This window comes from Panthera onca, chromosome B3 (genome assembly GCF_046562875.1).
Source record: "Panthera onca isolate mPanOnc1 chromosome B3, mPanOnc1 haplotype 2, whole genome shotgun sequence".
NCBI lineage: Eukaryota > Metazoa > Chordata > Mammalia > Carnivora > Felidae > Panthera > Panthera onca.
Window position 1 is genome coordinate 61,210,516 of NC_138344.1, and position 15,131 is coordinate 61,225,646.

At 43.0% G+C, this 15,131-nt stretch overlaps 2 protein-coding genes across 16 annotated transcripts in view; both read right to left on the reverse strand.

Moving 5' to 3' along the window:
• Positions 1–6,763, reverse strand: part of MAPKBP1 (mitogen-activated protein kinase binding protein 1) — a 56,604-nt gene extending 49,841 nt beyond the window's left edge. For both annotated transcript variants that reach the window (XM_060618880.3, XM_078448516.2), the window contains exon 1: positions 2,616–6,763. In XM_060618880.3, the coding sequence (XP_060474863.1) occupies positions 2,616–2,732 (117 nt within the window). In that variant the 5' untranslated portion in view covers positions 2,733–6,763. The remainder of the gene's footprint in view (positions 1–2,615) is intronic.
• Positions 6,764–6,870: 107 nt separating this feature from the next.
• The window catches only part of MGA (MAX dimerization protein MGA), a 167,294-nt gene continuing 159,033 nt past the window's right edge, over positions 6,871–15,131 (reverse strand). For 13 of the 14 annotated variants that reach the window (XM_078448509.1, XM_078448508.1, XM_078448510.1 and 10 more), the window contains 4 exons: positions 13,945–14,056; positions 13,427–13,660; positions 12,143–12,319; positions 6,871–10,787 (listed from right to left, as the gene is read on the reverse strand). In XM_078448509.1, coding sequence (XP_078304635.1) covers positions 9,520–10,787; positions 12,143–12,319; positions 13,427–13,660; positions 13,945–14,056 — 1,791 coding nt within the window. In that variant the 3' untranslated portion in view covers positions 6,871–9,519. Of the gene's footprint in view, positions 10,788–12,142; positions 12,320–13,426; positions 13,661–13,944; positions 14,057–15,131 lie in introns of those variants that run through there. The other variant, XM_078448515.1, reaches the window with a different exon arrangement.

The following is a 15,131-nucleotide window of genomic DNA, read 5'->3' on the forward strand; positions in this document are numbered from 1 at the left end:
CACCTTCTTTGCCCCCTACAACCATCCTCAAAGGCCTATGTCTTCTGGTCTTCAAATTTTATTTCAGAGTTAGTTATCTGTGAATCACAAGCTTTCTGACTGCTACCATGATTACCCACAGCCAACACACATTAGAGCAGCTCACTAAGCTTTATACCTCAGATCCTAGATGGACTGCTACAGGGCAGGCTTTTAGAGTCATCTTAGGTAGAGTCTTCAATAAGGAGTGGGGGGTGATCAGGCATCTGTAGGGTCCTAGGCACACAAAGACAGCAAATACTTTTGGGTGCTAAAAAAGAGACATAAGCCCTCTTGCTGTCAAGACTATTCAAGAGTCATTCAACTTCAGCTAAGTATTCCCCTCATTCACAGCTCTAGGACAAACAAAGCCATTTAAAGCAGTCGGAAACACCGAATTCCTATTTGAAACAGGGATGTTTAATGGTGATGCCACAAGGATTCTCTTTTTCACTGTCTTCCTAGAGAGTTTCTCCTCCTCTCTTGCCTCAGGACTCACAGTTCAAGCATCCCAAGCTCTCTGAAGTCTTTCCTAATTGCCCTAAGCTGATCCCTCCCCTGTGCTGCCCTTAACACCTCTAGGCTTACTTCTAAGACAAGCACTCAACATGCCATGTTGTAATTATTTGTTTGTTTGTCTGACTAGCCACAAGCTCTTAGAATTATTTTTTTTTAATTTTTTTTAACGTTTATTTATTTTTGAGACAGAGAGAGACAGAGCATGAACAGGGGAGGAGCAGAGAGGGAGACACAGAATCTAAAACAGGCTCCAGGCTCTGAGCTGTCAGCACAGAGCCCGACGCGGGGCTCGAACCCATGGACCTTGAGATCATGACCTGCGCCGAAGTCGGACACTTAACCGACCAAGCCACCCAGGCGCCCCTAGAATTATTATTTTTTTAAGTAGGCTTCCCGCCCAGGGCAGAGCCCAACACAAGGCTTGAACTCACAACCCTGAGATCAAGACCTAAGCTGAGACCAAGGGTCCCTTAAGTACTGAGCCACGCAGGTGCCCCTAGCCACAAGCTCTTTGATGGCCAGGATATTTTACTCATCACTGATTCCACACATAACAGGCACACAATAAGCATTTGTTGAATGCATTAGTGATGAGTGATACGGGAAGTTTTAAAGAATGGTGACAGTACCTTCTGGATTCCAGACCAGAATTATAGTAAGTATTAACACTGAAGAATAAACTCCCATCATACATTTCTACTACCTATACCACTCTTGGCCAGAAAAAGAGGTCAAAAGATATGAGAAGATTGCTCTAATAGTGGTAGTCACTGTCAAGTTATCAGCCAAGAATAAGAGCACTTGCAGCACTAAGAATGATCCAACATAGTGAGTGAACACTGTCAAATCTAAGACAGTGTCTAAGTTCCAGGCACCTACTCCTACCTCTGCAGAATACGAACAATGAACTCCTATTAGACTCCTAATATAGGTCACTATCTCCACTGCCATGGAACCTTATAGCCAATTTCAACTGAATTGAAACATCCTGCTGAAACATACAGGAAAGCTGTTCTCCCTCTGACCAAATCCAAGTAAGGTTCTGCTAAAGGATAGAGATCTGAACTAAGTCCTCCCACAATCCTGCCATGTTGTACATTAGCACTCTAAATCATTTCTCACTGGCTTTATTCATCTCTGAAGAGATACAGGCAAGGCAGTAAAATGCTGCTGTCTCAAATGCCTCTCCCTGTAGCAATCCTGCACCACACAAGGCTACTGTGTTTATAGGCTGCTAATATGACACAAAAGTCTAATCTGATCCTGTGGGAACAAAGTCCCAGATTCTTTTAGGGATTAAATGAATTTAGTCTACTTTTGTATTCCCAAAGTTGTGGAGGCTCAACAAAGTTGAAGAAAGCATAAAGCCAATACTCAGACAAGTGAGGGGATGGAAAGGGACTAGGCCTCTGAGGAACTTCTGCAGCAGGGTGGGATGTGGCTCTTGGCAGAGAGCGAATGAGATAGGCAATGTTCAAGGACAAACCAGGAGGTCTGTTTTACTGGTAGATACCGGGCTCCTTGCATGTTATCATTCCTAAGAAGCCAAGAGGCTCCAGTTAAATTAATTTAGGTTTCTAGAAAAGGCAAATAAATTTGTTTTGACCCCAGGCAAACGCATTTACCAAATCAATTCCTCAAACTAGGTGTTCATTCTGCTACTCCTGTCGTGCATAACCTCAGCTGTGACACTAACACCTGCAGCTACATTAGTCACAACTCAGCCCTTCACAGGATATGTGGTCCCACTACCCTCTTCCAAGAAGGGAAACGGAGTCATCAATTATGAACTGGCTTCCCCAAGCACAGACTTAGTTTGTAGTGAGGCCACAACTGAATCCAGCTTGCCTTCCTCCTATTCGTCTTCATGGAGAAATCTCACCATGCCCACTGCTGCTTCCTTTAACCTAAAACCAAATCATTGTTTTCTTAAGGGGCAGAAATGGGCACACTTGCTCCTTTAGAGCCAACAGGAGCTTCTAGTTCTCCTCTTTCCTAAGAAAGAGGAAGGCAAAAGAGGAACATGGAGCAGAGGAGGGGAGGCTTGGAAAGGAGTGCCTCCCAATACCAGGACTCACCTTGGAGCTGAGGTCTTCTCGCCGGTTTCCTGCCTTACTCCTGCGTAATTTGATGGATGGGGATCGAAGTAGGTTCTTGATCCGGCTGGTAATGGTTGACCCTTCCACAGCCATCATGATGAGGAGCCCCAGGGGACAGTTCCTGGCCCAATCTTGGGACTTGTCTCAAAAGCAGCACTGCCTTCCCACTCCACAGGTCCTTCCAGTATGCCCTCCCACTGACCTGAGATGGCAGAGGCCACCTTACCTTCTGCCTAGTCGTGTCTGCAGCTATTATCTCTAGGTATTACCCTCTCCCTCTTTCTCATACCTGCCTTCTAGCACCGCGCTGTTTGTTACATCTGAAGGACAAACCCATGAAAAAGGGGGGGTGGGGGGGGGGCAAGCCTGAGCTGCAAAGAAATGCCAGGCCCACGCCTGCCAAAGGCGTTTAGCCGGAGGGATGGGATTGGCCCTAGCAGGGCTGGTGGTTGGTCTGGTCCCCGTTAATGCCCAACTGTTCCCATGGCAACTGCGGTGTCTAAAGAAGGAGGTCCCCTAGGCCACTAAGGAGTCCCGCCGGGGGCTTTGGACACCTGAGCTGGCGGCCGTGGGGACACTCGGCGCTGCGGGGCTCGCTGTGGCCCGGCAACCGGTTCTGCCACGGGAGCCTCCCTCCCCCACCCCGACCCTTGGCCCTCCGCAGGAGACTGGACCCTTCTCTTTCACTTCCCTCAGCAGCCCCAGCTACTCGCCAGCGCCCCCGCTCGGGCCCAGCCTCACCAGCCCCAGGGCGCGGGGGCCACCCCGCTCACAGCGCCCTCAGGCATCGCGCTCGGCGATTTCAGCTCCGCGGCGGCAGCAGCAGCAGCAGCTATGGTGGCACGAACGGCTCAAAACGCGAACTACCGCCTGGGCCAAGCTACGGGCTGGTGAGGCGGAGTCGAGGCGAGGGGGTGCGGTCTGTATCCAGGAGGGCGTTCTGAGAGTGGACCAGTAAGGCTTATGGAGGCGGAGCCAATGAAGCTAGGAAGCAGAGACAAGACTCGAGAACTAAGGGTTCCGCACAGGGCAATCGCGGGTATCGCTCCTAAAGGAAGGTCAACGAACGTGCCTTCAGAAGTGAGACAACCAGCCTTTTATGGTATTATCAGGCCTCGTCCTCCAGAGAACTGCACTTCCCTGAGTCCCAACAAGACATTAACCACGCCCCCATGGTGCTGCGGTTGGCATTTGAGAAGCCCGAGAGACCTTAGCCAAAACCAACTCCTTGCTCAAAATTATAAGATTGAGGTACAGCTTTAAGGGTCTGCTCCCATCGACCCCAAGTGCTGGGATTTAAAGCGGTTAGAATCGTTTCTGCTCACCGCCTTCCCGGCGCGTAGACCTGCTTGCAAATGACTCCTGAATAGCTCTTAAGATCGCTAAGAAGTGTTTTGAACTGGGCAATCTGATTGGCCATGATAGAAAAGGGGGCGGGAGATGACAGCCATGAACTGAGCTTCAGGTGTGCGAGGGAAGGGAGAGACAAGTGAATGTGCCTGTGAAATAACGTTTCCTTTAGGCTCCAATGTCTCACCACGCTCTCTCACCTGGAGTTAACAGACTTTCTTGCTCCAGATCTTTTATCATGTCAAGATTTGCTCCTTTTCCCTAGTACTGTTGCTTTGGCGAGGTCACGGTCAAGCTTGTTGGCGCTATATTTAGTGATATATTTTTTCGAGCTCATCCTGGGGGTGCGGAGTGGCGCGCGCACAGAAACACTCATATTATTCCATAGGTGTCTCAACCTGAGTTTATTTCCTAGAAGCCTTTTGGCCTCATTGCTACTTCAAGAAATTACCTATGGAAAGGTTAATGTGAGCCAAAAGACTTGGGCCCCAGAGAAACCGTACATGGATATGTCTCACCCTATCCAAATCTTTGGAACCCCTAGGGGAGATGACATGTCAGCAAAAGGATTAGAACCCCTAAACCCATTCCTTGTATAGCCATTTGGCAGAGGTATGCGCTTGTGTGTATGGTAGCCATGTACTTAAAAATGAGATCTGCAAAGCTCACAAGTTGAAACAAAAATCAGGAAAAGCACCTAGATGGCATGAGGTTTCCTACCCTTCCACTACACACAAAATGGGATTTTCACATTTACTTCTCAAATCTGAAGAAGCAAGGGTCAGCCACCAAGAGTATTAAATGGGGAGTTGGTTCTTTAAATTTCTTGCTACTTTTACCTCCTAGGGGGTAGCAGCCAATGTAACACTAATAAATAGTGCCACCTGCTGTCCTTACTTGTGTGCTACATGCCCCACCAACTGCTGCCTCCACACTCAAGAGTCTCCCTAATTCTCTCCAATTTTTGTGGACCAATTTTTGTGTCCACTATTGGTTTTCTCACTTACCACTTGTGGCCAGGTGAATGGGCTTACAAAGTGTCATTGGTCATTTCCTGTCCAAAGGTACCCTGGTTTACCCCCTTAGAGAAAATGTCCCCCAAATTACTCTCATCTGAAGCTCAAGTTGTAGAGGCAAATCCAAGCTAATTTCATTGTCTAAAATGACCAAGGTGATAAAACTGAGAACAGTGTAATGAGATATTCTAAGTCTAGAATCTGGGTACTCCCGGTCTAAGGCCAAAACCACATATTATCAATTCTTCACCATTTAGTACATTTATTGTCTAGGTACCCTGCAGCTTCTGAATAGACAATATGGGAATAGGATCTAGACTGTTCCCATGCTTAATTAATTCCTCAGAAAATAGCAGTCCCAAGTCCAGTGTGAATAAAACCATTCTTCCCTTTTCTCCAAATAATTCCCAACCCACCCTCCAAATGCAGTTGACCCTTATATTAAGTATTTCACCATCCATTCACTATTTCACTTTTTATTCTGCTTGTGTGTGTCCTAAACATACATGGTTGTCAGATTTTAAAATTCTGTCTGGGAATGGATGTATACAATTGTCTGTTTTGCACTATGCTCATTAGATCAGATTTTAAAATTCACCTTAGGCTTAACATGCAAAAAGGTGCAATTATAAGACCCTGGAAAACTAACAGGCTGGAGTAAACATTTGCTCATCAATTCAATTATTTATTGAGCACCTTTACATGCAAGGCACTGTCGGACAGCTGAGATTGATGCTTGCAGTTGGAAACAGAATGGATCTCAAAACAATGCTTCCAAGACTGCTTTCAAATATTTAACAAAATCTCTTCTAATAGCAGAGTTTGTATTGATAGAAGAATTTAGTAGAGCTTAGATTTGTCTCAAAATTCCCAAATCATTTTGTGGTTTAGCCTTCTCACCCTCCACACACGCCTCCATTACACTATTACTCAATGGTTGTATATCTCTGCAGAGCAGTTCAGTCAGTTATGCCTCAGCTTAAAAGTTGTATGTATCAAATTATTTCCCTCTTAGTTTCAAAAATGCATTTTTGACTGATCTTTTTTTTCTCCAAATGGCAGTGAGTTTTGTATACCTCAGCTTTAATTTCCTCTGTTTCCAGCCATTCATATTTATGTAAAATTTCATTAGAGGTAATAGAACAGTAACATGAAGTACTGATGCCCTTACAACCACTTTCTTCAAAATCAACCATTTTGTGCAAGAAATGTACTCAGATTCTTGGTTATCCATCATTCTCTACAGAAGTACCTGAAAATGTGCAGCCTACTCTATGCATTGTTTTTTAATGTGGGCATGAGGAACAAGGGTTATCACCATTTTTCAGACCCGTCTGCAAAGTGCATTTACCTCTCAATTCACCTGATCCCATTCCTTCTTAATATCTAAAACCATTGTAATTAGAAGAAAAAAAACACAAAACACTGTACCATGTGATCTTAGAGTAGTGCAACGTCTAAAGGACCCCTTTAATAAATAAAATCTTTCGTAAATCGTGATACTAGTTAACATATATCTTGCTTTAAAAACATCTGTCCTTAGCCCCTGAGATTGTGTTTATGTCCTGTTATTCTCTAAGGTAACAGATATATTACCTTGCACACATTGGTATTATGAGGCTAGTCTTTCCTCACTGTTGAACAACTTCTTGAGACGAACATTTGCTGTCAATTTGTGGAAATTTTTGAAGTCTCCATGTAAAACACGCTACAAGGATTGGCAAAAATCTCTCCAAATGGCAGGTCAGAAACTTTGAAAACAGTAAGGAATTCCTATGATAAAATTACTTCAGTGGTACCTCTCTCAAATGACTCCGGGTATTAGATTTCTCTACTCCAACTCAGCACAAACCTCCCAACACCAAGTCCTCCTTTCATTATTATAACTGATTTATTTCAAGTTTATACATTCTGCCTTCCACTCACCAAACTTCTGTTCTTACGTTTCTAAAAAAATAGTCATTTTTCAAAAGCAGAAAAGGAAAGATATATATTTAATATATAAAAGAAAAGGCTAAATCTGACATAATTATATTCTTAAAAACATTCCATTTATTTACAGATGTATAAAAAGGCGAATTATTGGTCTACTGAGATCATGCTTCTTATAGTGTTAGGGTGAGAGCTCACTATCCTCCCAGTTCCTCAACTCCTCTCACTCAACTACATCTTTCACAATCACACATGTCATTTTCATAGATCAGTTTCTCTTGGGGTAAGGTTAAAGGGTAGGAGTTTTTGGAGATTTGAGATTTCTGTCAAGACTGCCGGACTGTTCTGAAGATAGAGCCCTCCTTCAAATTAGCCTTCACAACTTACTCGTTCTAAGAGGTCTTGAAACCACCATTATCCTGGGAGTTTGTAAGGACATCTGCAGCCTTCTTGCAGACCTGGAATCATCTCTCATTTCCATCTTTGCATGAACAGAGTCAAATATCTTTGCATGAAGAACTGATTATTACCTCTTTACTTTCTTCTAAAAAGGGAAAAGTGTTCAGAAGCAGAATGGTCCTTCTTTTCCTGAGGATTATTCACTCACTTGCCTTCTCCTTGGCTGACCCTCAAAAGCCATAACAAGAGCCTTGGGAAGTCAGGAGGAAATGTGAGGACGAGACAAGCAAGTTAATAATGGGAAACTGCTATACCTGGATTAAAATACTAGGATCTCCAAGGTCAATTATTAGCAGGGGAGACAGGTGCTGGACTCCTTGGCTAAGGCATTGAATGAACTCTGCTGGGTAAATAGTGGGAGGGATAATGAGAAGCTAAGGGGCACTCATTACCTACTTCAAGCTTCTTCAGTAACTTTTAGAGGAGGGAAGGTTGAATGCTGATGAGCAGGTCTAGAAAGGCAAGTAGCACAATAACAACAAAGAATTTGCTCCCACTGCAATTGCAGAGGAAATTTTTCCACCCTTTTCAATCTAATTACCAGAGTTACTAGAAAGGGAACCAACCATGGAAGTACTAATTCACTGGCTAGAACTATTCCAAAGCTGGCCTCAACAACCTACATCTGAAGATCTGCTGAGTGGGATTTGGCATAAAGAAGGCAAGGGGGATGTAGAAGAAACAGCATCACCTAGGCACAGCCCAGGCACTGGAAGCTCTTGTGTTAGTGTTTCACAACACAAGCAAATCCTGTCAATGAAGACAGAACAGGGGTTACATTCCAAAATATAATTATTTAAGAAAGGCAAAATGCAGCAGCTAAATCCCAATCTATACATTTTCAGAATAGTGATTCTTGCCCCCAGGAGTTTCTAAGAGACCCCTCAAGTGCACCATGATTATTTACAAACTAGATAGGAAACATCATTTCTATACTCAATACAAATCTCATCTTCTAGGTTGAAAACTTCAGCCTTTGAGAAATCTATGAAAACAACTATACAAAAATATAAATATCTTTATCTTTACAGGCTGTCAGTCCTCCATACCCTGACAGCTTATGAGTGAAAAAGCTCTACAGATCATTGAATCCATGGTAGCAGGTAATAAAAAATATATCTTGTGATTCAAATACTGCCTCATTTCCCTGGTAAAGAGTGCCTACTGTGACTTTTCTTTCCTTTACATCCTGTGCAGGTAAAAGTGAATGAAACCTTCAAGCACCAGGAGGCTGGTGTGATTTGGGAAATATCCAGCCCCACAATTTTTTTTTTTTTTTGGCCGCGGTCTCTGGTCTGGGCAGGGAATGCTTTTCATTCTAGCTGTCTCTTGAGTGATGTGATATGTGAAAAGGGGAGGGCTCCCTCCATGCCTACTTCCAAAATATGTATCCCAGGTAGAAACCCCTGGTACCGTGAAATGTCTTTTCAACACTCAGTAAGGGAGAGCTAGTATTTTAACATCTGAAAATAATCACCTCAGTAATAAAAGTTAAAAGCATTCCTACTTTACCAGAAGGCTTGGATTTGTAATTCTGATTGAAAGATAAGGAAATGGAAGCTACTTGGGATATGACAGAAGAGAATATTTTGCTGAATGACACAAAGCATTTCACTTTGGTATTCCATGGTACCCATCCTCTCTCACCCTACTCGAACCACCAACTAAAAACTCTCTTCTGGATCCCTTTGCCCGAGTGCATCACATTCCTTGGATTTCAGACTTAAGCCACATAAACAATAGCTATCCACTACAACTCAGCCCATAACAACTGCAAAGTCTCAAGCAGCTTTTTCTCTGGGAGGGAAGAACTAGGAACCACTATGGACCTAGAGTCTTGTTATGAATTCCTTGGGTAAGAGGGGCACCTCGTGTTCAGTAATGGATCACATCTTCTTAGAGAGGATGAGGAGACCCAGCACCACAAGTGAGGTAACACATTTTAACATGATCAGAATTTCATAGTAGTAATTTCTTATACCGAGGTCAGCACCCTACCCCCCTTTCTCTACCATCATCCACTGCATCAAAGTCAAGGATCACAGTTCCATGACACAAATAAACAGATGCCTACAGAGAAAGGAGGTTTCCCTCATAGCGTGGCTTCTGCCTGAGGACAGGAAAGTTCATTTCCCTGCAGAACTTGGTGAGGCCCCAGAGTTGCCCAATTTGGCCACAACAGGTGCCAATGTAGGCATCACCTTGCTCTCCCGGCATTCCTGGTCATTCCCTGTTAAGTTCATTTTGTGTCCAACTTTGGCAGCTATAGGTGCCAAACAAGGCATCACCTTGAGACCCTGACCATCTGTATCACTAGAAGGATTAGCTACTTTTAAACCTAGAGGTGCTAACTTTGGCATAGGCCTCCACAAAGTATCTGTGCTGTTGTTCTCTAGGCCAGCCTTCATGTGTAGGATGGGAGGTGAGGACACATTTTCAAGCTCTGCAGGGACACCAGAAGTACTCTTCCCTCCATCACTGGCTTTCCTGTGAGAAAGGATGGAATCCTTTATCTCAGAGTCGATAACAATCTTAAGGACATCTGGCTCAGACGCTGGTTCTGCAAGTTGTTTTTCATTCTCAGAAAAGTCATCATCTTCCAAGTGCAAGAGGAGAGGACTGACAGAGTCACTCTCCCCTTGTACATCAGGCAACTCTTTCAAACCAGTTCCCAAGTGGCCAACCTGGAAAGTCGCTCGGTTCCCAGGAGGAAGTTTACTGATAAAAGCCCGTCGAGCATCCCCTGGGAACTCCGTATCCATAGAGCTGGGCAGTTCAGCCAGGCTAACAGAGTCATCATTTAGTTGCTGATTAAGAAAGGCAATCTCATTGAGCAGAGAAGTCAGTGTCTCATCAGTATCATCCTCATCTTCCATATTAGTTAGCAGTTCGCCGGGATCCAGCGCTGCTTCCTCTATAGCTGATGCTACCTTTCTCAGTTCCATCTCTATACTGGAGTCTTTGAGATCTTTCATCTTCAATTTATGAAATGTGGACTCCTTTGGCTTCAGTTTCTCCCGTCTAGATTCACACTCTTTCCATTTATATTGAATACCTCTCATTTCACCAGCAATCTTTTTGGGTAAGAACTCTTGTGCTTCTTGCATGCTGGAAACATCAACTATTTGTGGAAAACCAGAATCTTTATTTGCCAGAAAAACTGGTGTTGGACCCAGTGCCACTCTGCCATCTCTATGGCTGCCTCTGGAAGAGATTCTACCCGAATCTTCAAAGGAGTTATCTTCATTCCTGACAGTACTTTTCAGGTGGTCAGGTGGCTTGCCATCAGGAACTTCATGAGGATATTTGCTGCCACCCATATCTACCAAACCTCCCTCTGTGGCCAATGATGTCACATTAACAATTCTTGGCATCATAAATAAGTCGTCATTTTCTGGGGGGGGGAAAAAAATTCATTTAGTTCTACAGCAGTAAGCATTCCTCTCTCATTCATACCCAATGACCTGAGATCTCTCAGAAAGTTGGTAGTCAAAATTCACCAGTTTACTTTTATCAAAAAGATGAAAGGAACTATTAGTTCTTCAAATTATGGAGACCTAGCTTAACAAGAAAATAGGTAGGGGCGCATGGTGGCTCAGCGGGTTAAGCGTCTGGCTTCGGCTCAGGTCATGATCTCGTGGTTCATGAGTTCAAGCCCCGCGTCGGGCTCTGTGCTGACAGCTCAGAGCCTGGAGCATCCTTCAGATTCTGTGTCTCCCTCTTTCTCTCCCTGCCCCTCCCCCACTCGTGCTCTCTCTTACTCACAAAAATAAACATTAGGAAAAAAAGGGGAAAAAAAACAACCTAAGAAAATAGGTAAAATCTAACCAAAGGACTGCTTAATATTCTTTGATATTAAAAGTTTTATTTAATTATTTTATAGGAAAGCTCCCTGATTAATTCTTTATACTGAGGCAGACATGCATCTTGATTCTGTTCACCCAATTAACTGCTACTCTGAGGGAAAAATGAAGCCCTAGAGGCAGCACTGTAAAAGAAAAGATGACCACTCCAGAGTGACTTTAACAATATTAGTACTGATAAAGATACCCTTCTGCCTTAACAGAAATTGAGGTGCCTTAAACCTAAATCATCAAAGTGAGACTTCCTTTCCAACTCTACTCCTTATCCCCAAAAGGGAGTCATGCTCAAATTGAATCCGGCTGGTAACCTAGGAGTGCACCATCTCAGAATACCACGTAAGACTGATAAGTATTTGTCAATGCCAAAAACTAAACAATGACTCCTCATCTTCCTTTTACTTTCAAATATTTTCAGTGTTTTTCCTACTCAGAATTAACTAAAAATCACGAAAGAGTTCCCAATCCCATGTTTAAAAAAAAAAAAAATCAATAGAGCCAAACATGTTCTAAAAAGAGGGTCAGGGGCGCCTGGGTGGCTCAGTCAATTAAGCGTCCGACTTCAGATCAGGTCATGATCTCGCAGTTTGTGGGTTCAAGCCCCGCGTCGGGCTCTATCTAGGCTGACAGCTCGGAGCCTGGAGCCTGCTTCGGATTCTGTGTCTCCTCCTCTCTCTGCCCTTTCCCTGCTCATGCTCTGTCTCTGTCTCTCAATAATAAATAAACGTTAAAAAAAAAAAAATTTAAAAAGAGGGTCATCTCTTTCCAAGGCAAATGCAAACATAAGAGATCTTATCGTTACAGAACACATTCAAAGGCTTTCTCTCTCACAGTGAGATATCAGGGATAACTTTTTTACTACCCATAGAGGACAATACTTACAACATACCTGATTGAGCCACAGCACTGGTGGCAGCTTGAGGCTTCAGATCTGTTTCTAAGAGAGCAGGAGAAACAGTTACCACTGGTCCTGAGAATAAAGGACCTTTTAAGGTGAGCAATTGCCCTTGCGGAGTCATCACGATGTTGGCAGAGGTGTGTGGAGTGTTAGAGGGTGAGGTATTTTCTGTAAGGAAAATGAGAAATTTGTTAAGGATAAAAGGTCTGCAATTAATGCTAGTATAGCCTAGAAGCCGAGGCAATATCCCTAAAACCACACATTGACTTAAAAGGCAAGGGGTAAAATTTCAAATTTAGTTAGGGTGCCTCAACTGGCAATTGATTTTTTGACCACTTTTCATTGTGTAATGGGTTATCTGTCTATGGATTCTCCTAAGGGACAGAACTTATGTTGAGGAAAAGAGCTAAGGAACCACGTTTTCAACAGAATCGTCCCAAGAGTCTTGACAGTGAATCAGGATAAAGGCATGCAAAATCCTATCCCCAGGCTTGCTTTCCTTATACACCTCTAACAAAGTACTTTAAGTTTCTAGCTCTCAAACCTCTAGCTTTTCCATCTATGAAATGAGGTGGACTAGACAAAATGATCATTAAAATCTTTTCGTAGCAATAACATCATTTGAATCTGCAATGTTAAAACTAACTCATATTTTAGTATCCATCACAACTTTTCTCTTAGATATCCTGGTTGATACAATGGGCCACCCAAAGAGTAAAAAAGGATACACTATTCTCTAAGAATATAAACAAGTAATATAAAATCAATATAGCCTCATTTCCAAAATCAAGATAGGAGAGAACAAGAACTTAAAACCAATTTACTTTTGCTCCTTAACAGCAAATGATAGGCAATCTGATGAAAATGGAGCCTGACTCAACAAAATTGATTTTTTTTTAAATTCCAATTTATTAGTTTCAGCATGACAAATAAAGACCCAAACTTCCTCAACTTGTGAACAGAATTACGGGGAAATCAAGAGTTTACGTACTAAAGTCTGAAAAGATGACAACTTAAAAAAATACTCACTGAAACATTAGAATAACCTGACTGCTATCAAAAGTAGGTTTTACAGGTTACCATAACTGGTAACTTCTTAGGATTTACTTGAATGTATAAAGTTAGAAACTAAAATCTAATGTGGTTAATATTTTTTATACAACCCATCTTTAATTCATTTAATTAAATCTAAAATTATGGCCAAAAAAAGACTCAGTCCACTGAATTAAACTGATGTTCACCTACATTAAGAAAAGCAAAACATGTCCCTCCTACCTGTGGCCTGGTCTCTTTTTCTGGAAAGAATCAAAGGTTTCCCCTTCCTGTTATTTATAAACATCTGTCCAACATCTACAGATGATGCAGAAGATCCTTCCTGCTGTTTGCTAGTTCTGGCAGACACATCAAACTCATCTGATCCCATCTTCTTTTTTCTTTTTTGTGCCTCTAGTGCTTGTTGTTTTGCATAAATATACTCTAACTTCTTCAGGACCACTTCTTCTGTCTTACCTATAGGTTGATAAGGAATAAACCATCACACGGCTCATTATATGACCCCACATAATGAGAAATAGGGTCAACTGAAATCCAGTTGATTTAACTATATTCCCCAAAATTACGGAAACCAAGAATGATTATATTCCAGAAGAAACACCTCACCCAGTCAAAAGGTAACTCTACTGTTAACTCTGGGAACCAAGCCATAAACTAATATCTGAAAAGTCTACTAAGGATTACTCCTCACTAAAGACGTTATATTATATTCTTTACCAGAGATCATTCACATATCTCACCTGAAAGAGATGATACTTTCCGTATCAAAATATTCCGTTTTCGAGTCAGGAGATTTTTCTGTCCTATCAATTTGTCTGCCTGATCTGTTAGTCCCTGAATTTCGCTGAATGCCTACAAACAAGAAATTAATGTCATGTAAATTGATTCGCTCTTTCCTAAGAACAGGTAAGGCCTACTCAATTTCTTTAATGAAAAAAGTTTGACGAGTATTTCAGAAAACTTTATAATGTCATTTGAAACAATTCTTGATGCTTCGGAAACTTCTCTGTTAAACTGCAGGAGGTTTTCTGGCTTATTCTTCTAAGAAACATGATTATTTCCAAAGAGCATCACTGAGTGGTTCACAGGTATTTCTACTACTACAAGGAGATATAAAACATTTTACTCTGCTTTGATTTTAATCAACTTTACTTTCCTTTTAAGATTTTATTTTTGAAAGATGGGAGGGGGAGGGGGAGGGGGAGGGGGAGAGGGAGAAGGAGGGGGAGGGAGGGGGAGAGGGAGGGGGGGGAGAGGGAGAGGGAGGGAGGGAGGGAGGGAGGGAGGGAAATCAAGCAGGGGAGGAGCAGAGAGAGGGAGACACAGAATCTAAAGCAGACTCCAGGAGCCCAACGCAGGGCTCGAACCCACAAACCAGGAGATCATGACCTGAGCCAAAGTGGGATGCTCAACCAAATGAGGCACCCAGGCGCCCCTAATAATCAACTTTAAAATCACCTCCTACAGGGCATGTGCATGGTGGCTCAGTCAGGTAAGCATCTGACTCCTGATTTCAGCTTAGGTCATGATCTTGAGGTTCGTGAGTTCAAGCCCCACATTGGAGCACAGCGCAGAGCCTGCTTGGGATTTTCTTTTTTCTTTTCTTTTCTTTTCTTTCTTTCTCTCTTTCTCTCTCTCTCTCTCCCTCCCTCCCTCTGTCCCCCCTACCCCGCTCCTGTTCCCTCACTCTCAAAACAAATAAACTTTAAAAAAAAAAAAAATCTTAATGGGTGCCTGGGTGGCTCAGTCGATTAAGCGTCTAACTTTGGCTCAGATCATGATCTCATGTTCAAGCCCCGCATTGGACTCTGTGCTGACGTTTCAGAGCCTGTAGCTTGCTTCTGATTCTGTCTTTCCCTCTCTCTCTGCCCCTCCCCTGCTTGCAGTCTGCCCCCCTCTCTCTCTCTCTCTCTCTCTCTCTCGCTCT